At 52.8% G+C, this 24324-nt stretch overlaps 2 protein-coding genes across 8 annotated transcripts in view; one reads left to right on the top strand and one right to left on the bottom strand.

Annotated features, from left to right (window-relative positions):
* EIF3K (eukaryotic translation initiation factor 3 subunit K) overlaps nt 1–18346 on the bottom strand; it is a 25259-nt gene extending 6913 nt beyond the window's left edge. Inside the window, exons 1-8 of one of the 7 annotated variants that reach the window (XM_021706987.1) lie at nt 18091–18346; nt 17273–17371; nt 15424–15544; nt 13142–13216; nt 8687–8753; nt 8510–8587; nt 7285–7410; nt 3411–3464 (exon numbers count right to left, since the gene is read on the bottom strand). In XM_021706987.1, the coding sequence (XP_021562662.1) occupies nt 3433–3464; nt 7285–7410; nt 8510–8587; nt 8687–8753; nt 13142–13216; nt 15424–15544; nt 17273–17371; nt 18091–18149 (657 nt within the window). In that variant the 5' untranslated portion in view covers nt 18150–18346 and the 3' untranslated portion in view covers nt 3411–3432. Of the gene's footprint in view, nt 1–3399; nt 3465–7094; nt 7411–8509; nt 8588–8686; nt 8754–13141; nt 13217–15423; nt 15545–17272; nt 17372–18090 lie in introns of those variants that run through there. The other 6 variants (XM_008074031.2, XM_021706991.1, XM_021706992.1 and 3 more) reach the window with 6 other exon arrangements.
* Nucleotides 18347–19870: 1524 nt separating this feature from the next.
* Nucleotides 19871–24324, top strand: part of MAP4K1 (mitogen-activated protein kinase kinase kinase kinase 1) — a 22629-nt gene continuing 18175 nt past the window's right edge. The window contains exons 1-8 of the mRNA XM_008074035.2: nt 19871–20263; nt 20432–20489; nt 20611–20701; nt 21493–21557; nt 23164–23219; nt 23314–23359; nt 23501–23545; nt 23638–23710. Of these exons, the coding sequence (XP_008072226.1) occupies nt 20165–20263; nt 20432–20489; nt 20611–20701; nt 21493–21557; nt 23164–23219; nt 23314–23359; nt 23501–23545; nt 23638–23710 (533 nt within the window). The 5' untranslated portion in view covers nt 19871–20164. The remainder of the gene's footprint in view (nt 20264–20431; nt 20490–20610; nt 20702–21492; nt 21558–23163; nt 23220–23313; nt 23360–23500; nt 23546–23637; nt 23711–24324) is intronic.

Here is a 24324-nt window from a genome sequence, read left to right as displayed (position 1 = left end):
CCAATTCAAAAAAAAAAAAATCGCCGGGCTTGGTCGCTCAGCCTGTAATCCTGTGCCTTTGGGAGGCTGAGGTGAGTGGATTGCCCGAGCCCACAGGTTCAAGACCCACCTGGGCAGGCGAGACCTCATCTCTACAATAAAATCAAAAAATTAGCCGGGCGTGGTAGCGCATGCCTGTAATTCCGGCTACTCGGAAGGCTGAGGCGGAAGGATCGCTGGAGCCCAGCAGGTCGAGGCTGCGGTGGCCGGGAGCAGCCACTGCACTCCAGTCTGGGTGACAGAGTGAGACTCCAACTCAAAAAAAAAAAAAAAAAAAAATCCAAAACCATGATGAGGAATTTGAATTGTGTTCTAAATGCAACAAAAGTTGAGGTAGGATTTAGCTGGGTGCTTGAGGTAGGATTTAGCTGAGTGCTTGAGGTAGGATTTAGCTGGGCAGCTGGGCGCGGTGGCTCATGCCTGCCTGTAATCCCAGCACTTTGGGAGACAGAGGCGAGAGGAATGCTTGAGCGCAGGGCTTCAAGACCAGCCTGGGCAACATGGTGAAACCTCATCTCTACAATAAATCAAAAAATTAGCTGGGGGCACATGCCTGTGATTCCAGCTACTTGGAAGGCTGAGGCAGAAGGATCGCCTGAGCACAGCATATCGACACTGGGGTGGCCATGAGCGTGCCACTGCACTTCAGTCTGGGCGACAAAGTGAGACTCCAACTCAAAAAAAAAAAGGATTTTAAGCAGGGGAGCTCTGTGATCTGACTCTACTGTTCACAGGGTCCCGCTGGCTGGAGGAGGGGAACAGGCAGTAGAAGGCTGAGCCCAGGGAGCCCAGGGAGGGGCGGCGACAATGTTTCTGCTTGGGGAGAGGGCGTAGGAGAAAGGAGTATCAGGAAGAGAGTGGAGCTGGCAGGGCTTGCTATCATGACTTTGACTTTGGGACAGTCAAGCGGGCTTTAGGTTTTGGTCCCGAGCAACAGGGAAATGTGATAAGCTTGATGGAGCCCAGGGTTGTCAGGAAAGGCAAGGATTTGAGTTAGACTAGAGCAGGCACTGGCTGACTGTGGGAAACAGATTCTGTCACAGCCTGCCACTGGAGGGTGGGGGTTAGAAAACATAGCTGCTCCGGGTATGGGAGCTGCAAGGATCCTTCTCTGTCTCTCCCAAAGGCAGGGAGAGGGATCTAGCAGCAAGCAGAGGAAGGGAATGAGGCCCAGGCAGCAGCCTGCTTTCCCAGGGTATGCCGGGACCAGGCCAAAGACTCCCAGGCCCATTGGCTGTTTCCAAAGCTGGGCAGGGTGGGGCAGGACAGCCCCCTCCCGCCTGACTTGGAGGACAAGCCCAGGCCCGAGGGAAAGGCTCCTCAGGTAATGGGCCACCTGCCCCTCCCTGCCTGCTGCCGACTGAGAAACGACAGAGAAATGTCCCAGACCAAGGGCCCAGAGATGGAATCGATGGCCCCAGCCACTGAGGTTTAAATTAGAAGGCTCCGTTTAATTGCCAACCTTGAGGCCACATCCTGGCAGCCATCCACTGGCAGGGCAGTAATAGCAGCTGAGGTGCCTATGGGGGTCCAAGGGCAGGAGGGCAGGACTTGAAGGGGCAGGAAGGGGCCCTAAGCGGCTCTCAGTGAAGGACGGCCAGTGATCCCAGCAGCAGGTTTAGGTTGGCCATTTCTGTACTGTCACTCCTGGGAATCCTCGAGACTTCAGTCAGAAGTTATCAAATGCTGTAACCCATAGTTAAAGCTACTTAGGGCTAGAGGGTGCATCCTCGCAGGGTGGGAACCTGAACAGATCCTGGAATGTCTAGGTATCCACGGAAGCAGCTGGAACAGCACCCTGAACCCAGTGAGCAGAACAGGAAACCACCAGGATGGACTCTGGAGACAGCAACAGGTTGCATCTCTTACAATGCATCTCTTCCGAGTTCTAAACCCTTTGCAGGCATTCAGTAGCGAGTACAATTACCACTCTCCCCACTCTAAAACCGGATCAGAAGAGTGAACTAACTTGCCCACAGGCCACAGGCCTGGCATTGAACTCCAAGTCTTTCTTCAGAGCCAGCCCTCATGACTGCTCAAAGTAAAAGCAAGCCAGCAGACAAGATGCAGCTTTGAAGGTCATGTCCTCCTCTCCTACAGAGCAGCCATGGCCAGTTGCACAGGTTGTGTCTTACACAAGGGCACCTGTTGAGTGGGTGACTGGGAGTTGTCCCCCCCCCAGCAGGGGTGCCTTTTGCTAAATGGCATCAGCCTGTGGGTCGTGGCAGCAACCCAGTCCTCCCTTCTGTCCCCAGAGTAGGCTCCTGGTGAGCTGCAGAAGCACGCTTTAACTCTATCCATCCCTATCCATCCCTGGGGTCTGGCTCCGGTTCAGGTCTGGGCCCCAAGGCAAAGGGTGTCTGCTCCTCCTGGCTCCCCCAGTCAGCGCCCTCAGAGAAAAGCTGCGTGTGAGTGCAGGCAAGCTGTACCAGGAGGCTGCCTTCTCCACAGGCAAGGGTCATGCGAATGGCACACAACCAGGCGCTAAGGGGCGGTGGCCAGGCTACTGGAAGAAATAAACATTGCACTGAAGTTCCTCCATTTTCCCTGGAGGCAGGCACCTGCCCCCACTCCCTCCCCCTGCAGACAAAAGTCCCAGAGGTGAAAACAACGGCCCAAGGTCACCACACCCAGTGCCTAAAAGACCTCATGCAAAATGGGACCCAAAACCAACCCAGCTAAGGATCAAGCGACCTGAGTGGGGACACCTGGCTGGTAACACACAAAGATGGGAAGAGGCTGGGACTTGGGGAAGACAGCCTGGCTGAAGGGACAGCCACTGCCCAGTTTTGACACTTGGAGAGGAAACAGACCCCAATTTTCTCCTGAAGTCCCTCCAAACAGAGGAGTACTGAGGCCTAATTGACAATCTTGGTGACAAACCTTTCTGGGTCTGAAGTGAACAGGGCTCACATTTTCTAACTGCAACAGGCCAAGCCCTGATCTAAGACCTGTTGGCAAGAGCCGGAAGCCTCAGCTTTCAGAAGGGTGCCTTCTTCGCCCCTTCCCACTGAGGATCAGAGAGGCAGAGTCACTGGACCAGGGACACAGAGCAAAGGAACCAGGATTTCAGATGGAGGGAACCTTCCTCTCCACTCCTCCAAGAGAAAGCCAGGTTCCACCGCAGGGCTGGGTGCCGACATTCCATTCACACCCTCCCCCTCCCTGCTGACTCAAAGCTGCCCTCCCCCACCCTCAAAGGTCAGGAAGGTGGGGCAGGGCAAGGAGGAAGCCAAAGTGGAGAAGGGAGGCGGAAACGGTGGGGGCCAGCCAGAACAGAGGCTCCAGTACTGGGGGACGGAGGCCTGCTCCGGGCTCCCTCTGGTGGGCGAGGGGCCAAAGACAGGCAGAGACAGCAGGGCTAAGTCAACAATCTTTATTAGAAGTCTCTAGTTACTGGGAGGAGGCCATGATGCTGGACACACCTGTTGAGAGAGAGGAGACCAGGGTCAAGGTGGGAAGAGTGAATGATGAACCTCCAGCCACATACAACAGCACCCACAATTCGGTAGGGGGCGGATCACAAACCCTTTCTAGGCCCAGGTTACCACCACAAACGCAATCTGGTATAACAATTAAAGAAAACAGGGGGTCGGGCATGGTGGCTTAAGCCTGTAATCCCAGCACTTTGGGAGGCTGAGGTGGGAGGACAGCTAGAGCCCAGGAGTTCCAGACCAGGTTGGATCACACAGGAAGTCCTACAAAAAAACAGATTTAAGCCGGGCTTGGAGGCTCAGCCTGTAATCCCGTGCCTTTGGGAGGCTGAGGTGAGTGAATTGCCTGAGCCCGCAGGTTGGAGACCCGCCCGAGCAGGCGAGACCTCATCTCTACAATAAAATCAAAAAAATTAGCCGGGCGTGGTAGCGCATGCCTGTAATTCCGGCTACTTGGAAGGCGCGAGGCGGAAGGATCGCCGGATTCCAGCAGGTCGAGGCTGTGGTGGCCGGGAGCAGCCACTGCACTCCAGTCTGGGCGACAGTGAGACTCCAACTCAAAAAAAAAGAAAAGAAAAGAAAAAAACAAAAAAATACAACAGCGATTTAACCCTTTGCATTCAATGACATGCAAATCTAGCAAACCACTCTGATGTCCACTCTCAGGGCACATAAAGTCTTGCTGGTTGACGAGACCTCATCTCTACAATAAGTCAAAAATGAGCTGGGCGTGGTAGCGCACGCCTGTAGTTCCAGCTACTTGGAAGGCTGAGGTGGAAGGATCGCGGGAGCCCAGCAGGTCAAGGCTGCGGTGACTGGGAGCGGCCGCTGCACTCCAGTATGGGTGACAGAGTGAGACTCCAACTCAAAAAAAAAAAAAAAGAGTTTGCTGGTGATTATACAGGACAAATTTATGCTAATGAAAATTTTTCAAAAATGTGAGTTTCCTTGAAGTTTTCCACTCAAGTTATACAAAAAAAGCAAATAAAGAGATGGAACATATACTAAGAAGATATGCTCAATCAGTTGAGAAGTGGTTTTTAGGAATCACAAGTGCATCCTTCCACATCTTTGAACAACAGACTGGACAATACATTACATATTATTAATGTGGGAGGAAGAAAATGAGACTACATTGTCTGCTCGAATAGAAAAACACCAGGTGGAAGACATCAAACAAATTACTACTGCACAACATATATCGATGAACCTGCAATTCATGTTGGTGACTATTTCACACATTAGAAAAATATAACATACAAGCCAGGCACGGTGGTTCATGCCTATAATCCCTGCACTTTGGGAGGCAGAGGCAAGAGGACTGCCTGAGTCCAGGTTCGAGACCAGTCCGAGCAAATTGGCAAGACCTCATCTCTACAATAAATCAGAAAATTAGCTGGGTGTGGTGGTACACACCTGTAGTTCCAGTTACTTGGAAGTTTGAGGCAGAAGGATCGCCTGAGCCCAGCAAGTTGAGGCTGCAGTGGCTGTGAGTGTGCCCCTGCTGCACTCCAGCCAGGGTGAGAGTGAGACTTCAACTCAAAAGAAAAGAAAAAAATTAGCCAGGCTTGGTGATGTGTGCCTATCGTTCCAGCTACTTGGAAGGCTTAGGTGGAAGGATGGCCTGAGCCCAGCAGGTAGAGACTGCAGTGGCTGTAAGCGTGCCATTGCACTCCAGCCTGGGCAACAGAGTGAGATTGCAACTCAAAAAAAAAGAAAAAAGATACAAAATTTTCATTTTGCCATAAATAGGTTCCTCAGTGTCCAAAATTCCATTATAAGTCAAATATCATTACAATAAAATAATTGGCTCCACCGCTATACTATTTCATATTAAAGTGTGATTCGTCCTTCACTATTTCACAAAAAAGTGCAGTCAAGTTGCTAGTAGGTGATCTGCAAGATGTCTCTGAGTGCAAAGGGTTAATCTCTCATGGGATTCAGAAAAAATACAAAAACATAGACTCAAGAAGGCCTGAGTACAAACCCCAGCTCTGCCAGTTGACAGCTGAGTAACCTTGGGCAAGTTACTTAACATCTCAGTGCATCACTTTCCCCAACTTTAGGCCATCATCTATCTGATAGGATTAGAGGACTTAATGAAATACCCATGTGAGGTAACTTAAAGTAGCAAGGATTGTTTACAATGATTACTGTAACAATACTACTACTGTGTAATATTTGGAAGATATGCAAAGTGCAAGCCTTGTAGCACCTCACTACAGAAACTTTTGCCTGAGTTCTCACAAAAAACCCTGACACAGTGGGCACACCTCACCTAGAGGTGAGATTTCACAGTTCACAAATGCAGATGGCCACCTATGTAATCTTAGTCCTCAATTAAATATCCAATTAGCTGATTTGTATGGAGAAGTCAAGCTGTACCCATACATCTTTTTTCTTTTTTTTGAGTTGGAGTCTCACTCCGTCGCCCAGACTGGAGTGCAGTGGCATGCTCCCGGCCACCGCAGCCTTGATTTGCTGGGCTCTGGCGAGCCTTCTGGTTCAGCCTTCTGAGTAACTGGAACTACAGGCACATGCTACTGCACCCGGCTAATTTTTTAAATTTTTTTGATTTACTGTAGAGATGAGGTGTCGCCAAGTTGCCCAGGCGGGTCTCGAACGTGTGGGCTCAGGCAATTCACTCACTTCGGCCTCCCAAAGCGAGGGAATTACATGCTGAGCCACCGAGCCCAGCCCCGATACATCTTTAGAACACCACAGTCACACTCAAGAGGGTGGGGAAGGACCCAGAGTGTGAGGGAGCAGCCTGCCCCTGTCCCAGGCTCTCCTTCCCTCCAGGACACTTGCTCAGTGAAAATGGCAAGGGCACATGCTAACAGGAAAACCACTTGGCTCTCAGTTGCACAGTCATTGGATCCATCAACTAACTATGTCTATGGTGATGATAACAATTATCACTTAATGAATGGTGGGGCTGGCTTTCTGCTGAGTGTTACACATGGATTGCCTCACTTCACGCCCAGAATTCCACGAGGTTGGTATTGTTATTTAGTAACTTACAATAAGGCACCTGCCTTACAGTTGATGTGAGGATCAAGTGACGGACGTGTGAGGATCTACAGTGTTTATCGTACCTATGGTTGCTGTCATCCCCATTGTCTTTTTGAGTTGGAGTCTCACTCTGTCGCCCAGGCTGGAGTGCAGTGGCATGCTCATGGCCACTGCAGCCTCGACCTGCTCAACTCAGGTGATCCTTCCACCTCAGCCTTCCAGGTAGCTTGAACTACAGGTGTGCACCACCACGCCTAGCTAATTTTTTTAATTTACTGTAGAGATGAAGTCTCGCCAAGTTGCCCAGGCTGGTCTCAGGCAATTCTTGCACCTCAGCCTCCCAAAGTGCTGGGATTACAGGCATGAGTTACCACGCCCAGCCTATCCCCATTTTTCTGACGAGGAAACAGAGGCACAGAGAGCGCAAACCCCCAAGGTAGAGCATCAGGACTCCCACCCAGTTAACTTGGCTCCAGAGCCTGCACATAGGCCCGGGAGCCCCACGGACAAAGGAGGGTCAACAAGGCGGACCCCAAGAGCAGCAAGGGCGTGAAGACACCCTGCAAAGCCCTCCAGGGAAGTCACGGCGCGCACACAGGGACAGGACAGGACATAGGGCCTGGAAGCTCCAGAGAGGAACATCAGCTCCCCACCTTCCTCCTTAAGCAGGTCCCGAGACAGGGTCAGCGGAGTCTGGCAGATGCCAACTTCCCAGCCCTGAACAAGAACAGATCTAGCCAGGTCCTCGGGGCCCCCGCTGAGAGGCCCACAGCCCGAGACCTCGGCCAGCACTCACTGTCAAAGTCAATCTTCTCCACGATGTTCTTGGGCTTGATGCTCTCCTCCTGGCTGCAGACGAAGATCTGCCCCGACTCGTCGGCACTCCAGCCGTACTTGCTCATCCACACTTTCAGCTGGCTGTCTGCAGGCGACACGAGCCACAGGGGTCAGCCCAGTCCCACGGCTCAGGGCCTGGAGGCAAGGGAACGTGGCTCTCCAGGCAAGGACCCTGCCCCTGCCCCACTGGCAACTCCTGCGCGGGCAGCAGCAGAAGCGGGCCAGGTCTCCCCGGGGCAGGCCCCGCCCTTCCACACGTCATTCTCAGACCCACAGCCGGGGGGGCCTGGCAGCTTTCTCATTCTCATCATTACAGGGCTTTGGTCTTCACTCATTTTATTTAATTACTCACTAATTTTTTTGAGTCAGCGTCTCACTCTGCCACCCAGGCTGGAGGGCAGTGGCATGGTCACTGCTCATCACAGTCTCGACCTCCTGGGCTCAGGTGATCCTTCCAGCTAAGCCTGTAGCTGGAACTACAGACGTGTGCTACCACGCCCAGCTATTTTTTATTTTATTTTTTGTAGAGACGAGGTCTCATTATATACCCCTGGACTCAAGCAATCCTCTTGCTTCTGCCTCCCAAAGTTCTCGGATTACAGGCATGAACCACATTTGGTCTACATTTATCTTTTAGTTTTGGAGGAATCTTTGAAAAAAATCAATCTGCTCTGCTCGGAGTCTTCCTGTGCCAGGACCCAGAGTTTCCCTCCCACCTTCACTCTCTGCCCTAGGCACATGCACCCTGGGTGCTCCAAGAATGCGACAGATAGGTCCCTGCTCTAGGATCCTCCATGAGTCCTGCCCTCGGGCTGCACCCCACCTCACTCCACTGAGTGACAGCTAAAACACCACCTGACGAGCTGTCTTGCTTTCTGTCATAGCAGACAGCCACTGGACACATACATCGCATCTGTTTTGCTAGCTTCATGAAAACAAATTGGAACCATTTGGTTCTGTTCACTGCTGTGTGCCCAGGGTCCAGAAGAGCACCCCGCCGTAGTAGGCATTCAATTCATGCCAAGGGAACATCTTATACCAGGTTCTTATTTCCCCTGGGGTTGGGCCTTCAACAGCAACCTGGTGAGACCCAGATGAGTCCATCGGAGGAGCTGGGGAGGCCCACTGCCCCTAACCACCCCTCCCCCCCACCCAGGTGTACACAAGAACCCAGAGGGCCTTACCTGTCAGATCCCCGAGCATCTCTGCCAGCAACCAGCGGTCAATGTGCTGGTAGGTAATGCCCACGACATGGCAGATAACTGGAGGTCAAAGACAAGGACAGTGAGGGGCTGCTGCCGGGACCTCACTGCTACCCTTCCCCCACCCCTTGGGGAGCACAGGATCAAAGGGGGACTTACATTTTCGGACAGAGTCTTCAAAGCCAGTTATCCCTTCCAAGAGGTCCATGTTTTCATCCAAGGCTTGCTGTCAAGGGAATGTTCATTCCCAGTGTTAACATGACTATCAACCATGTCAACATGAGTAACGTGAACAAAAACGGCAGCTAGCTTCTGTGCACTGACCCCCCTCCCCCGCTAACCAACCATTCTGTGTGCGACCCAATGATGTCAGTTACTGCTGTCGCACTCAATGTAGAGATGACAAGACCAAGGCAGCTAAGTGATTTGCCCCAAATCCTGCAGCTGGGGTTTGAACCTGGCAAGCAGAAACCACAGCCCCGAGGACAGACAGACATAGACTAGCTAAAGGCACCCAGCCACCTGCCCTTGCTTCTGTCTCACTCAAATAAAAAACCAACCTTACCATGGCCACAAGATCCCAAAGGATATGTCTGTCACCTGTGTCACCTCCACCCACTCCCCATTTACTTCCCCTGCTCCAGCCACTGTTGCCCCTCAAACCCACCAGGCCCCTGCCCACCTTAGGGCCTTTGCATTGGCTGTTCCAATGTCTGAAATCTCCTCCCTCATAGCTAGCTCCCTCACTTCCTTCAGGTTTCTGCTCAAATATCACCTTCTCAGCAAGGGCTCCCTACAACAGGAGTGAAATGAGGAACCTACAAGGACACCGAAAAGGAAGAGCCAGTAACATGGGAGAAAAACCAGGGGAACAGCTGTCCTGGAAGTCAAGCAAGGACCAGGGCGCAACTGCCCGCATCAGAGGTAGCTGCTAGATGAGGCCCGAGAACTGCCCATGGGACCCCGCAACATGGCGGTCACTGCTGAGGTTCACAAGAGCAGCTCATGGAATGTGTGCTGGGGGGGAGGGGGTCACAAAAGCCAGAAGGGCCTAAATGGAGGGGGTTGAGTGAGTAGGGTAGAATGGGACACAGCACAGGCCACCTGCCCCACAAGGAGGGGCCCAACAATCCTGACTGCCCAAGACAGATTTCCTGGGAGGTGAGACTTTCAGCCTTCAAATCAGGAAAGGGCAGAGCATGGTGCCTCAGCCTATAATCCCAGCACTTTGGGAGGCTGAGGTGAGTGGATTGCCTGAGGACAGGGGTTCAAGACCAGTCTGGGCAACTTGGTGAGACCTCATCTCTACAATAAATCACAACAACTAGCTGGGCATGGTGGCATGCGTCTGTAGTTCCCGCTACTCGGAAGGCTGAGGCGGAAGGATCTCCTGAGCCCAGCAGGTTGAGGCTGCAGTGGCCATGAGCGTGGCACTGCACTCCAGTTGGGCAACAAGAGTGAGACTAACTTAAATAAATAAATAAACAAATAAATAAAAATCGGGAAAGAACCTGGGCAAACTGAACCAGTCGGTCCCTCTGCCCACGAGCGTGGCTGCAAAGGGGACTAGGAAAAGAGGAAAGGGGCAGAGCTGGTGCGGAATGTGGAGGTCAAGGGACAATTCTCTTTTGTACCACATGTCAGACACGTTTCTATGGTGACAAAAACAACCCAGGAAGGTCAAGTTTGACATTACAGGAAAACGGGAGAATGACAGGTGTGCCATCACGGGTGGGCAAGAGGGAAGGGACTTAAGTGCTCCAGCGGAGGGTGACCTTTGACAATTCACCCACCAAAACAGACTCCACTGTCACCTGCACACAGGATGCAGGGTCTGGGAACATATGCGATGTCTTTTATTTTCTCCCAAGACAAGAAGCCTGATCATAAGTGGAAGCGAGAAGGGGAGAGAGGTGAAGACACATCCAAGAGGTGGGGAGGAAAGAAAGGCCATAAAATACAGCTGTGGAGGGGGAGGTGCACACGACACATGACAGAGCAGGACATGGAACCTGAGGCGTGTCAAGAGAACCGGAGTACTAACCGGGCCCAGGAATGTCAGGTTGGCCACCTCAAGGAACGAGTTGAGCAAGGAGGAAGTGCCAGAGATGTTGAAAATCCACAGGAAGGAGGGGAAGCAGTTACCACAGAGGGCAAGTTCAAGGCTGAGGCTCCCAACCTTGGCCAGACATCAGAATTATCTAGGGTAACTTTCTAAAATCCCTAAATCTAGGCTACGCCAAGACCAATTACATCAGACTGTGAGGGCAGGAGCCGAGCATCAATGTCTTGTTTTTAAACAGTTTCACTCTGTTGCCCAGGCTAGAGTGCAGTGGCATGCTCATGGCCACGACAGCCTCGACTTGCTGGGCTCAGGCAATCCTTCCATCTCAGCCTTCCAAGTAGCTGGAACTACAGGCACGTGGCACCACACCCGGATAGTTTTTTTTTTTCTTTTTGAGTTGGAGTCTCACTCTGTCGCCCAGACTGGAGCGCATGGCCGCTCCCGACCACTGCAGCCTCGACCTGCTAGGCTCCGGCGATCCTTCCGCCCCAGCCTTCCAAGTAGCCAGAATCACAGGCACGTGCTACCATGCCCAACTGATTTTTTAATTTATTATAGGGATGAGGTCTCGCCACCGAGCACAGCTTTTTCTTGATTTATTGTAGAGATGAGATCTCGTCAAGTTGCCCAGGCTGGTCTCAAACCCCTGGGCTCAGGCAATCCTCTCACCCAGCCTTTCAAACTGCTATAGGCATGAGTCACTGCACCTAGCCCTTAGTGTTCTCTTTTTAAAACTCTAGAATACCAGGTGCTGTGGCTCACGCCTGTAATCCCAACACTTTGGGAGGCCGAGGCAAAAGGATGGCCTAAGTTGAAGGCGTTCAAAACCAGCCTGGGCAACTTTGCCTCATCTCCACAGTAAGTTAAAAAATGAGCTGGGTGTGACGGTGCATGCCTGTAGTTCCAGCTACTTGGAAGGTTGAGGCAGAAGGATCACCTGAGCCCAGCAGGTCGAGATTGTGGTGGCCATGAGCATGCCACTGTGCTCCACCGTGGGTGACAGTGAGACTCCAACTCAAAACAAAACAAAAAACCCTGAGGAGTCCAATGTTCAGGGAACTGGTCCAGGTTATGACCAAGAGATAGGAGCTGAGGTCAGGCTGGAGCACAAGATAGTTAGATGAGAGATCAAGGAATCAGGGTCCAGGTAGTCAAAGGGTCATCTATGCAGCGTTAAAAAAAAAAAAAAGTATTATTATTATTATTTTTTTTTTTTTGAGTTGGAGTCTCACTCTGTCGCCCAGGCTGGAGTGCAGTAGCCGCTTCCGGCCACCGCAACCTTGACCTGCTGGGCTATGGCGATCCTTCCTCCTCAGCCTTCCAAACAGCTGGAACTACAGGCATGTACTACCACGCCCAGCTAGTTTTTGATTTATTGTAGAGATGAGGTCTCGCCAAGTTGCCCAGGTGGGTCTCGAACCCGCAGGCTCAGGCAATCCACTCACCTCAGCCTACCAAAGGTGCGGGATTGCAGGCTGAGCCATCGAGCCCGGCTAAAAAGAAAAGTATTATTTTTAAGGTGGGATCTCATTGTCACCAAGGCTGGAATCCAGTGACACAATCAAGGTCACTGCAGCCCTGACTTGCTGGGCTTAGGTGATCCTTCTGCCTCAGCCTCCTGAGTAGCTGAGACTACAGATATGCTTCACCACGCCCAACTTTGTTTTTTTGGGGGAAGACATTTTTAAATGATTACTTCCTGAGAGAGAACCAGAAACAAGTAATTTCTTATTTTGCTGCATATACTTTTCTGTTGGTTTGTTACCTTTCGTATTTCTTTTTTTTTTTTTTTTTTTTTTTTTGAGATAGGGTCTGCCACCCAGACTGGAGTGCCATGGCACTATACTGGTTGACTGCAGCCTCGACCCCCTGGTCTCAAGTGATCCTCTTGTCTCAGCCTCCCAAGTAGCTGGGTCCATAAGCATGCACCGCCACACCCATCTAGTTTTTAAAAATCTTTTGTAGAGATGGGGTCTTGCTATGTTACCCAGCCTACTCTCCAACTCCTAGGCTCAAGTGATCCTGCCGCCTCCCAAAGAGCTGAGATCACAGGCATGACCCACCTCACCCGGCCATCTATGTGCCTTTTGAAACATCTATGAATTAGGACAGGAAGAATAAAGAATGGCAGTGGGAAGGAGCTCAATTGTTCTAAAAGCGAGGAGCAGCCAACCAAGGGGCTAACACCCACAGAGTGGCGAAGGAAGTGTTGATATGTGGCCTTCAAGACCGGGGCCTTCTGAATGGAGCAGGGAGGAACAAGAAGGAACTTGGAGGCGGCAGGAACGGAGGACCAGGCTCTAGTTAAGAGCAAGAAAGGACAAGCGCATTCAGAGGCTGAGGAGGGCCCAGTGGGAGGATGGATCAGCCTCAGCTCTGTGGGTACGGGTTGATCTGCAGGTCCCAACTCTGTGAGGACAAGGACTCCATGAGCTCACACACGCAGAGCACTGAGTACGGGGCCCAATAAGTGTGCACGATCGTTCCTCTGCGTGTTCTGCGCCACACGGCCCAGCCATCCACCCTTTCCCCAGACCAAGGAAAGTTACCCAGAAGGCCTGGAAGTGGCAGGTCTCCAACAGATCCCCAAGGTACAAAATCTGTCGGATCGGCCGCTCTTCTTGCTAGGAGGAAGAATTAAGGGAAAATGGTATCGGAGCCAGGAAAGGCTGGGTCTGGGCACCAGATCACCCCTTCCCACCCACCTCATTCAAGTCCTCTTCCCCTGAAGGTTCAACTTCGAAAAACGGAAAAACAAAGCTACCCTACGTCTACAGACATTGTGCTGCAATGCTACCTGTTTTTTTTTTTTTTTTGAGTTGGAGTCTCACTCCGTCACCTAGGCTGGAGTGCAGTGGCACACTCACGGGCACAACAGCACCAACCTGCTGGGATCCAGCACGCCTTCCACCTCAGCCCTCCAAGCAGCCGGACTACCGGCACACGCTACCACACCTGGCTAATTCTTGATTTATTGTAGAGACGAGGTCTCACCAAGTTGCCCGGGCTGGTCTCGAACCCACAGGTTCAGGCAATCCACTCACCTCAGCCTCCCAAAGTGCTGGGATTACAGGTCGCACCCAGCCACAATGCCACTTGTTTTTTTTTTTTGAGTTGGAGTCTCACTCTGTCGCCCAGACTGGAGTGCAGTGGCTGCTCCTGGCCACCGCAGCCTTGACCAGCCGGGCTCCGGTGATCCTTCCGCCTCAGCCTTCCAAGTAGCCGGAATTACAGGCATGCGCTACCACACCCAGCTGATTTTTTTTTGATTTATTGTAGAGATGAGGTCTCACTGCCCAGGCGGGTCTCGAACCCGCGGGCTCAGGCAACCCACTCACCTCAGCCTCCCAAAGGCACAGGATTACAGGCTGAGCCACCGAGCCCAGCTCACAATGCTACTTGTAATAGCAAAAGATGAGAACTGATCTAAGGGTCCAATGACGGCGGTGAGGAAATAAGCAGAGGCGCCTCCTCACACTGTGACCAAGTCAACACTTATGGAACTGACAAGGACATGGACATCTCCCACCACTTGGGTAGGGGGAGTCTACATGTGCATGAACACACACCTATATTTAAATTTTTTTTTTTTTTGAACAGGAGTCTCACTCTGTCGCCCAGACTGGAGTGCAGTGGCCACTCCCAGCCACCGCAGCCTCAACCTGCTGGACTCAAGACGATCCTTCTGCCTCAGCCTTCCAAGTAACTGGAACCACAGGCGCGTGCTACCACGCCCGGCTCATTTTTTGATTTATTGTGGAGACGAGGTCTTGTCATGTTGCTCAGGGTGGTCTCAAACCCAAGTTCAGGTAATCCTCTTACCTCCACCTCTCAAAGTGTTGGGATTACAGGTCTGTTTTTTTAAAAGCCACCAGAACACTCCTGGGGGAGGTACAGAATCTCTCTCAGAAGGCAGGACCTCCCACGAACACACCAGGCAGAGCGGGTTCAGTGAGTCACCTGCCACTGAGCACTACCACCAGCAAGCAGGCAGGTACGGCAGCCATGGCCACAAAGGCCCAGCCACCTGCCTTGTCAAGCACAGGAGGACTCTGCTGAGCTTGTCAGGTGATTACATGAAAGTTGGAGGATCAGCCGGGCTCGGTGGCTCAGCCTGTAATCCTACGCTTTGGGAGGCTGAGGTGAGTGGATTGCCTGAGCCTGTGGGTTCAAGACCCGCCTGGGCAACGTGGCGAGACCTCATCTCTACAATAAATCAAAAAATTAGCCGGGCATGGTAGCACACACCTGTAGTTCCAATTACTTGGAAGACTGAGGTGGAAGGATTGCTGGAGCCCAGCAGGTCAAGGCTGCGGTGGCCAGGAGCATGCCACTGCACTCCAGTCTGGGCGACAGAGTGAGCCTCCAACTCAAAAAAAAAAAAAAAAAAAGAAAGTAAGTTGGAGGATCACCTGGACAAGCAATGGAGCAGTCACAGAAAAGCAGGTCAAGAAGGAGAGAGAGAGATCACTGATTTTCACTCAACATTCACTAAACACCACTCACTTCTAATTTTTTAAGTGTTCCCTCCTCCAGGAAGCTTTCCCTAACCTCCAGGCAAGCTCAGATGACTCCTGTGGCCCCTTTAACTCCAGCCCTGGCCCACCCCAGACTACTACTAATGGGGAACCTGTCTGTCTCCTCACTGGGTTGTGACAGCATTGTGAATGGAGGGCCCTGGCCTGTCCTAGTGTCCTATCCCTGCCCAGCACCAGGCCAAACCCAGAGCAGGCTCCTGGTGTTTGTGAATGAACTTACAGACCATTTCGTATGAATTCATCTACCTCCGACTCCTGTCCCCACACCCTACATCCCGGATCTGGAAGGATACATGTGCCTGGTCAATCATGCACTTGCACAGGGTAAAGTCAGTGTGGGGCAGGTTGGTGAGGGCCTTCAGCAGGATCTGGGCAGTGACCGTGGTCTGAAAGAAGGCTGGGTTGAACTGGTACCTGAGAAGAGGAACAAGAGACATGTCAACAGTGGCACCTCAAGGTCCCCAACCCTCCCCAGGCACCAGCCAGGCTGCCCAGGGCTTTAGTCTAGACCTTGGGAGTTGGACATGCCTGGGCTTCAATCCCAACACTTTCTGGTTGTGCAACCTTAACCTCCCTGAGCCGTGTTTTTCTGCTCTGTAAACAGGGATAGTTAATCCTCACAGCATCTCATTCTGTAGCCCATGCTGGCGTGCAGTGGCACCCTCATGGCCACCACAGCCTCGACCTGCTGGGCTTAGGTGATCCTTCCACTTCAGCCTTCCAAGTAGCTAGAACTACTACAGGTGAGCACCACTATGCCCGGCTAATTTTTTTTATTTATTGTAGAGATGAGGTCTCGCCAAGTTGCCCAGGTGGTCTCGAACCCTTGGGCTCAGGCAATCCTCTCACCTCTGCCTCCCAAAGTGCTGAGATTATAGGTGTGAGCCACCGCACCAGGCCAGGGGAGACACTCTTAAGTGACTCACAAACAAGTACAGAAGCAGCAGTTTGAAATAGTGGTGAAAGCTCTGGAGCCAGACCACCTCAGTTTAACCTTCCCTGCAAGCCGGGCACAGTGACTCAAGCCTGTAATCTCAGCACTTTGGAAGGCTGAGGCGCAAGGACTGACTGAGCCCACAGGTTCAAGACCAGCCTGGGCAACTTAGTGAGACCTCGTCTCTATAATAAATAAAAAAATTAGCCAAGCATGGTGGCATGTGCCTGTAGTTCCACCTACTTGGAAGACTGAGGCGGAAGGATCTCCTGAGCCCAGCAGGTCAAGGCTGGGGTGGCCAGGAACGTGCCACTGTACTTCAGTCTGGGTGACAGAGTGAGACTCCAGCTCAAAAAACAAAAAACGAAAAATAAATAAAAACATAAACTTCCCTGCAGAGTGACCTTGGACTGCATATTTTAAGTTCTCCATGCCTAAGCTTCTCCCTTGCAAGAGGGTAACGTCCATATGTACATCACAAGGGTGTTATAACAACTAGGTGAGTTAATACATACACAGCCTGTAGCACAGTAGCTAGCAGATGGTGATGTTACCATAGATAACAACCTAAACCACCCCACAAACATGAGCATTACTACACAACTGGTAATGTGGCATGAAGCATCCGAGTGGAAGAACCCAATGTCCATCAACAGAGAAGCAGATCTTAACCAAAAATGGACTTCACACACAGTGCCGAGTGGAAGATGCTGGGTGCAAAAGAGCTCATGCTCTATGATTACATTGTGTCAAGTTCAAAGCAGACAGACCCTAACAAGCTGATCCAGATGCGTGTGTGTGTGTGTGTGTGTGTGTGTGTGTGTGTGTGTGTGTGTGTGTGTGTGTGCATGGTAAAATGAGGTTATGGTGGCAGGGAAGGGGGAGTGTCACAGAGTAGATAACCACAGGGCTTGTGGTGCTAGCTGGCAACACTTTTGCAACACGGATGGTGATTACATACATGGGAGTTCATTAATAATAATTTGCTAAACTACATTTTTTCCTTATGTATTATCCTGTATATGCAATTTGTAATTAATTTTTGAAAAACCATCCCCACCCCTCCAGCCCCAACTTCCTTGGCTTCTTAGTCTTGCACACCAAGAGAAGCCACATCCTGCAGGCTATCCCCAGTTGCTCCCTCTCCCCATGTTGGGAGTGGCATCCTGCTAACTACTAGCACATGGGTGACAGGGCTAGATGCTCACAGCTTCAAAACAGCCAGGTTGGCTTCCAGATCATAGGCATTCTCCTTGGCCTGTGTTTCCACGTAGCGCTCCAAGGTGGCCAGGTTTTCAGGATTGTACCTAGAGGAAAATCAAGACGGGTGAGCAGAGAAGAGACAGAAGCTGAAGCCTGTCACTTTATGGTTTCCTTCCCCTCTAAATCTGGCATTGGCCACCGACTACCCAAGTAGTAAATCCCCTCTGTAACCTCTTAAAAAAACACCTGTCCAGATCCCAGGCATCTCGCCTGAGCTCTAAACTCCATCAGACCCTGGGTCTTGCCTAGCATGCCTTCCCAAACTCTTACCCAGTCAGTCACTGCAACCTGCATACACGGCCTCCTGAACATCTCTGCTACCCGTCCCTTCCTCCTCTCCTCAGTCTCCCACCGTGGTCCAGCCCCATCCTCTCCTGTTTGGTTTGATGCCTAGCTTCTCCCATTTCAGCTCAAATCACTGCCAGCGATCACCGTCTGTGGTCGACTTTGTCTCCTCTCTAGAATGGGAACTCAGTCCACAAAAGCATGACCTGCGGCTGCCTTGGTCGCGTCTTGCTTCCAGCATTGCCTGACACTGACACACTTCAGTGAACGCTGTGTTCAATGAATGACATGAAAGACAGAGAAGAGACTGAGAGGCACTTTTAGACATCTCCTCCTCCAGGATGCCCTCCTCACCTCCAGAAAAAGGAGAAACCCCACCCCAGGGCAAGCCCAGGACCCTGACCGCCCCTTGCTGTCTCCGGAAAATTCTCTCCTCCACCCCGCTTGGCCAGCGCGCTTCTTCCGACCGGGTTCAGACCTGTCGATACCCTTGAGTAACTTGCCCACGTTCGCTCTCATCTGCTCAAACATAGCCATGTCTACGGTCGCGTTCCACAACTAGGGCTAGAGATGAATACCACACCAGCACGCCGTCCTCGAGGACCGGAAGAGGAAGAGAGAGAGAGTGGAAACGGAAATACGTCATTGTTGTTGCCACAGCTCCGGGGTCAGGGGTGGTGAAGGGAAAGGCTCTTGCAGCCGCCACGCTTTCCGGCTGCCACGTGACTTTTCCCAGCAGGCGAATTGGCGCGTGCGCATTCCCTCCGTCCGAACCGGACCAACGGCGTGAGAAAAAGCTTAGTCTACCCTCATGCGCAGGCGCCTCTAGGGGCGAGGAGGCGGGGCTGAGCTTTTCCCGGGTCTCGGGTACCCAGGTCCAGCGCCTGCGGCGTGCTTGCGCGTGCGCGTGCGCGTGCGCGAACTGTCCGGGAAATAACCGACGGTCTAGCGGCGTGCGTGCGCGTCACTTTGCGCGCGGCAGTGAACCCTTAGAACTCTGCGGGGATGCGCAAAGTAGTGGCCTCTCCTTTGGGCAGGGGGCCAGTCCCGAGGGATTTGCTCTCTGAGAGCCCTCTTGCCTCAGGCCTGGGCCCGTGAAGCAGGATGCTGAGCTCCCTAGTTTCAGGTCCCGGACCCTGGGCCCCACCCTCCATCCCAGTTCCAAGAGTGGAGTCCCACAAAGCTGTTGTGCTCTGCCGGGCAGGGGCAGAGGTGACGGGCTTCTGGACCCTGCCGGATGGCGCCCAGCTTCCGTTCGGTTCCGATCCTGGAGCTGAGGGCGAGCGGCCCATGTCTGCTGCTACGAGTTTTCTTTTTTCTTCTTCTTTCTTTTTTTTCTTTTCTTTTTTTTGTGTCTTGGAGTGTCACTCGGTCGCCCAGACTGGAGCGCAGTGGCCGTTCCCGGCCACCGCAGCCTCGACCTGCTGGGCCCCGACGATCCTTCCGCCTCAGCCTTCCCAGTAGCTGGAGCTCCAGGCGCGCGCTAGCACGCCCGGCTCATTTTGGTTTATTGTGGAGATGAGGTCTCGCCAAGTTGCCCGGGCGGGTCTCGGTCCCGCGGGTTCAGGCAGTCCACTCGCCTCGGCCTCCCAAAGTGCTGGCCTTACAGACTGAGCCACCTAGGCCGGCCTAGCCATGAGTCACAGGCTTTTTGTACACTGCAGGCGTGAATGCACAGGCATGTGTCATGTATGTGGAGACACCTGCTCTGGGTGATCCGCACGTGTATGCACAAGTATCCAGGCATGTGCACGCCTACACGACTGCGTGCTGTGCAGGAGACCTCACATAACATCACATAAGTGCATGTATGTGCTCCGTGCATGTACTCTGCATAGCCATCTGTGTAGACCTACCAAACATTCAAGCACCCTGCAAAGGTTCAACTACGGTTTTTAGTCACCTCCCAGAACAGGGGAGCGGGTGCTGGGGCACTCCCTAAGTTACAATTAAGATCATTTGCAGGCCGGGCACAGTGGCTCACGCCTGTAATCCCAGCACTTTGGGAGGCCAAGGCAAGAGGATTGCAGGAGCCCACGGGTTGGAGACCAGCCTGGGCAACTTGGCAAGACCAAGTTGATTTACAATAAATCAAAAAATTAGCCAGGCATGATGGTGCACACCTGTAATTCCAGCTACTTGGAAGGCTGAGGCGGAAGGATTGCCTGAGCCCAGCAGGTGGAGGCTGCGGTGGCCATGAGCGTGCCACTGTACTCCAGCCTGGGTAAAGAGTGAGACTCCTACTAAAAAAAAAAAAAATCATTTGCATCACATTTACATCCAGGCCTGGGTCTTAGGGGTGGAGGGTGATCCCCTGGGTCCCAAAGCAAGCTGCGCCTCACAGGCTCTCATCACCCAGGGGACAAGGGGGTGGAGCTGGTTGCACAGCCCTGCAGAGAAGCTGGGGCAGGAAGCGGGAGTGGGGAGGGGGAAGGTCACAGCCCGCGAAGGCAAGGCGGGTGCAGGGCTTGTGGGGAGGGAGGGAGGCGCCAGCACTTGAGCCCTGAGGCCCTGCTGGCCCCTGGGCGCAGGCCCAGCTCCGGCCCCCAGGAATGGACCTCGCAGACCCGGACATTTTTAATAGAGACCCCCGGGACCACTACGACCTGCTGCAGCGGCTGGGTGGCGGCACCTATGGGGAAGTTTTTAAGGTGAGGAAGCCCCTCGGTCCCCATCACCCTCAAACCAGTGACATTTGGGATGAGGCCAAGAAGGGAACAGGGCGCAAGGGTGTCCCAGGCCTAGGCCTTGGCTCAGGAATGCTGAGGAGGGACTCAGGCAAATGGAGCCTGCCTGACTGCCAACTTCCCCTTTACCAGGCTCGAGACAAGGTGTCGGGGGACCTGGTGGCATTGAAGATGGTGAAGATGGAGCCTGGTGAGGAGGGAACACAGGAGATCCTTCCCCACCTCCCCGCCCCACCTCCTGGGACACTGGGACCACCTCCCCCTCAGCTCCCTCCTGAAATCGGCTTTTCCTCTCCTGCCCCACCTCATAGATGATGATGTCTCCACCCTTCAGAAGGAAATCCTCATGTTGAAAACTTGCCGGCACGCCAACATCGTGGCCTACCACGGGAGTTATCTCTGGTGATGAACCTCAGCTCTGCCCTGGCACCCAGCTCGGCCCCTAACCCACATCCCCCACTTCTGACTGGGATACCCCCTGACTGATCTCGAATCCTGAACTTCCATTTCTGAGTGGGGCACCCAAACCTGGCCTCTGATCATAGGCACCCATTTTTAACTGGGTACCCCTCGCCTGATCAACAGTCAAAATCCCACTTTTCTGACCAAAGCACCCCCTAATCTAGTCCCCAATCCAGAACTTATATATCTGATCAAGGGCCCCGAATTGACTCCTTTATGGTAACCAAAGCTGAAATCAACTGCCCTGAAACTAATCTGACATCATCCTGCCTTTGCGGTCTCCCAGTTTCACTTCACTCATTTCCTATGAGCACCTAAATCCCCTGACCCCCAAATTAATATTCCAGACACCCTAATGATGACTCTTCTACCCAGATATGGTGCCCTGGGCCTCTCTGTCTCCCCTAAACCCCCATGACCTGTGAGATCTCTGCCCTGTCTCCCAGGTTAGCAAGGGACAGCAGAAAGCGGGCCGTGGGTTTGGAGCCCAAAGTCCTAGGTTCAAGTTGAGTTGCCCCTGAATACACATTTCCTCTCTGAGCCTTAACTTCCTCATCTGTAAAATGGGAACGAAGCAGTTTTACTCTCGTGGGCAATTGAGATAGAGTGACAGCTATTGTATTAAAGTTCTTAACGAACTAGAACAAGACCAGCCGTGAACCCAGGGCTTTCCTATCAATGATAATGTATTATTGCTATTACTATTGTAACTCTTGAACCAACCATCGTAGGTTGCAAAAACTCTGGATCTGCATGGAGTTCTGTGGGGCTGGTTCACTCCAGGACGTCTACCAAGGTTAGAGAAAGGACTTCCCACGTCTACTTCTTCCGACTCTGTGTGTGTGTCTTGCGTGAACTGTATTTCTGGTTCATATTTCAGTCGGTGAGCCCCTTCCTCTAGGCCTGGGCCTGGCCTGGCCTGGATGATGCTGGGGACACCACGGTGACCAAGCAGGCCCCTGCCCGTCCAGCCCCAGTCTCTCTGCAGGCAATGATCCTGTCTACCTTCCCCACCCCGTCTTTGTCCCAGTGTCTGCATTTTCTTGCCAAGGTCTGTTTGTGTGTTTGCATATTTGTGCATTTTCTGGCCCATTGGTGCCCAGATTTTCATCAAAGGAGTGAGTGAATGTCTGGTTCTCTCCGTCAGTCTGCCTAGAGTTTTAGGCAGTGTGGGGGGCGTGGGGAGGACTCTGATCACCTATCTGAATTTCTGCTGTCCATTCTGACTCCCTCCAACCCTAGGCCTCAAATATTTAGAAAGGAAGGACTTCATTAAAAAGTCCTCAGGGGGACTTATGGCTTATACAGACTTGCCCCAGTCCTTCCCTACTGAATTTTCATATTCATCAATAAATAAGTTTTTCTCCCAAAAAAAGTCCTCAGGGGGAAACTGAGACCCACAGAGAGGAAGTGAATCACACAGCCAGTCTGTCAGACCTGACTCCTGACTTTCTGTCTCTCATGTCTCCCTGTTGCTCCCCCTCCACCCTTCTGTGTCTCTCTTTTTCTAAGTATGTCTGTCTTCCCACATTTTGGTCTCTGGCCACCTCTTTCTCTGTCTCTGTCTCACGTTGGCTCTGTCTCCGTTTCTCTGGCTTTCTCTTCACCCCTGTCTCCGCGTCTCTCCACCTTTCCTCATTATGCCACGTCACATCACTCCCTGTTCAGAGCCCCCCATGGCTCCCATTTCCCTCGGAAGAGAAGGCCAAACTCCGCCAGGGTCCCCCAGGCTGACACCTCACCTCCTACTGGTCTCCCTTTGCTGCTTTTCAGAGCCACCAGGGACTCCCCCAGGTCGTAGGGACTCTCCAACCCCCCGGGCGCTGCACTGGTTGTTCCTGTCCCGAGGGGGTCTCCTCACATCTCACCCTCCGTCACCTTCGAGTAGCCACTGCTACCACCTTGTGTAGAATGTCATATCCCTTCCCACACGTTTCCTTTCTTGCTTTGTTTTTCTTCTAGCTATTTAGAGAAGGGTGGGCATAACAATGTAGTGCGTCACAGGCATCATCTGACGCACGACATATTGTCCTTAATGTCCTTGCGTACTTCCTGTCACCCCCACTGGAATGTCCTCTCCACCAGGGCAGGGATGCCTGTCTCGTTTGTTCACAGCCACGTCCCCAGTGCCTGCCACAGTGCCTGGCACACAGTGCCTGGCACACAGTTGATACACCATAAGTATCTACTGAATGGCCGTCTGTCTCCCTCCTGCCTCAGTTTCCCCGCATTGCCGCCTCTCTGTTACCGACCACCCCACCAGCTCCCCCTCCCGCTGGTCCCATCCTGTTCCCCCTCCCCTTGTGGCACCCTCTCAGCTGGTGTGGGGGAGGGCAGGACTCCCCGTCCAGGCTTCCTGGCTCCCCACCCAATGCCTGGCCTGGCCGGGGTGACCTTTGCAGTGACGGGCTCCCTGTCAGAACTCCAGATTAGCTATGTCTGCCGGGAAGTGCTCCAGGTGAGGAGAAGCCCGAGGGGCTTGGCAGGGGGGAGAGGGTCCCAAACAGCCCCCAGGCACTCAGAGCCCCCTCGTCGTCCTCCCTTCTCCTCAGGGACTGGCCTATCTGCACTCACAGAAGAAGATACACCGAGACATCAAAGGTGGCCTGGGGACGAAGGGGTGCCACCGGAGGGTGGGGCCCAGGAGATGGGTGTGGCATCTGGGGGGCTCAGGAGTCAGGGTAGTTTGAACTTTGGGGCGGAGGTCTCTGTAGACGCTAATACCTCCCTCTCATACCCAGGGGGCCAACATCCTCATCAATGATGCCGGGGAGGTCAAACTGGGTACGTGTGACTGGGGGTTGAGCAGAGGGACTGACTGGGGGACCGGGAGCACAGGAGACCCCACGTCACTATATGTCTCCCTCTGCCTGCAGCTGACTTTGGCATCTCAGCCCAGATCGGGGCAACTTTGGCTAGACGCCTCTCTTTCATTGGGACGCCCTACTGGTGAGGGGTGCCTGGTGGGCAGGTCGGGTGGCACAGGGGATAGTGGCTTTTCCCACCCTGGTTCCCTGGGAATCTCTCTCCTGGCTTTGTTTCCCTGCCTCTGCCTTCTCCATGGAAGATTCTTTCATTCTCTTTGGCTCTCTCTTGAGTTTTCCATTTAACGGAGTCTCTCTGTGCCCCTCTCTGCCTGTTTCTGTGTTGATTTTGATCTTGACCCGTCTCTCTGTGTCTGCCTATTTCTGTCTTTTTCCTCTGTCTCAGTCTGTGGCTGTCTCTGTCACTCTCATTCTGTCTCTATCTCTGTCTGTCTCTCTTCAGTCCATCCCTGTCTTTGTCCATCTCTTTTTTTTTTTTTTGAGTTGGAGTTGAGACTCCAACTGTCGCCCAGACTGGAGTGCAGTGGCCGCTCCCGGCCACTGAAGCCTCGACCTGCTGGACTCCGGCGATCCTTCCGCCTCAGCCTTCCAAATAGCTGGAACTACAGGTGCGCGCAACCATGCCCGGCTAATTTTTGATTGATTGTAGAGACGAGGTCTCGCCAAGTTGCCCGGGCAGGTCTCGAACCCGCGGGCTCAGGCAATCCTCTTGCCTCTGCCTCCCAAAGTGCTGGGATG

This window comes from Carlito syrichta, unplaced genomic scaffold, assembly GCF_000164805.1.
Source record: "Carlito syrichta isolate Samal-C Ts95f unplaced genomic scaffold, Tarsius_syrichta-2.0.1 Scaffold316280, whole genome shotgun sequence".
Lineage (NCBI taxonomy): Eukaryota > Metazoa > Chordata > Mammalia > Primates > Tarsiidae > Carlito > Carlito syrichta.
The sequence above is the reverse complement of the archived record's forward strand: the minus strand, read 5'-3'. Positions and strand labels throughout refer to the sequence as shown.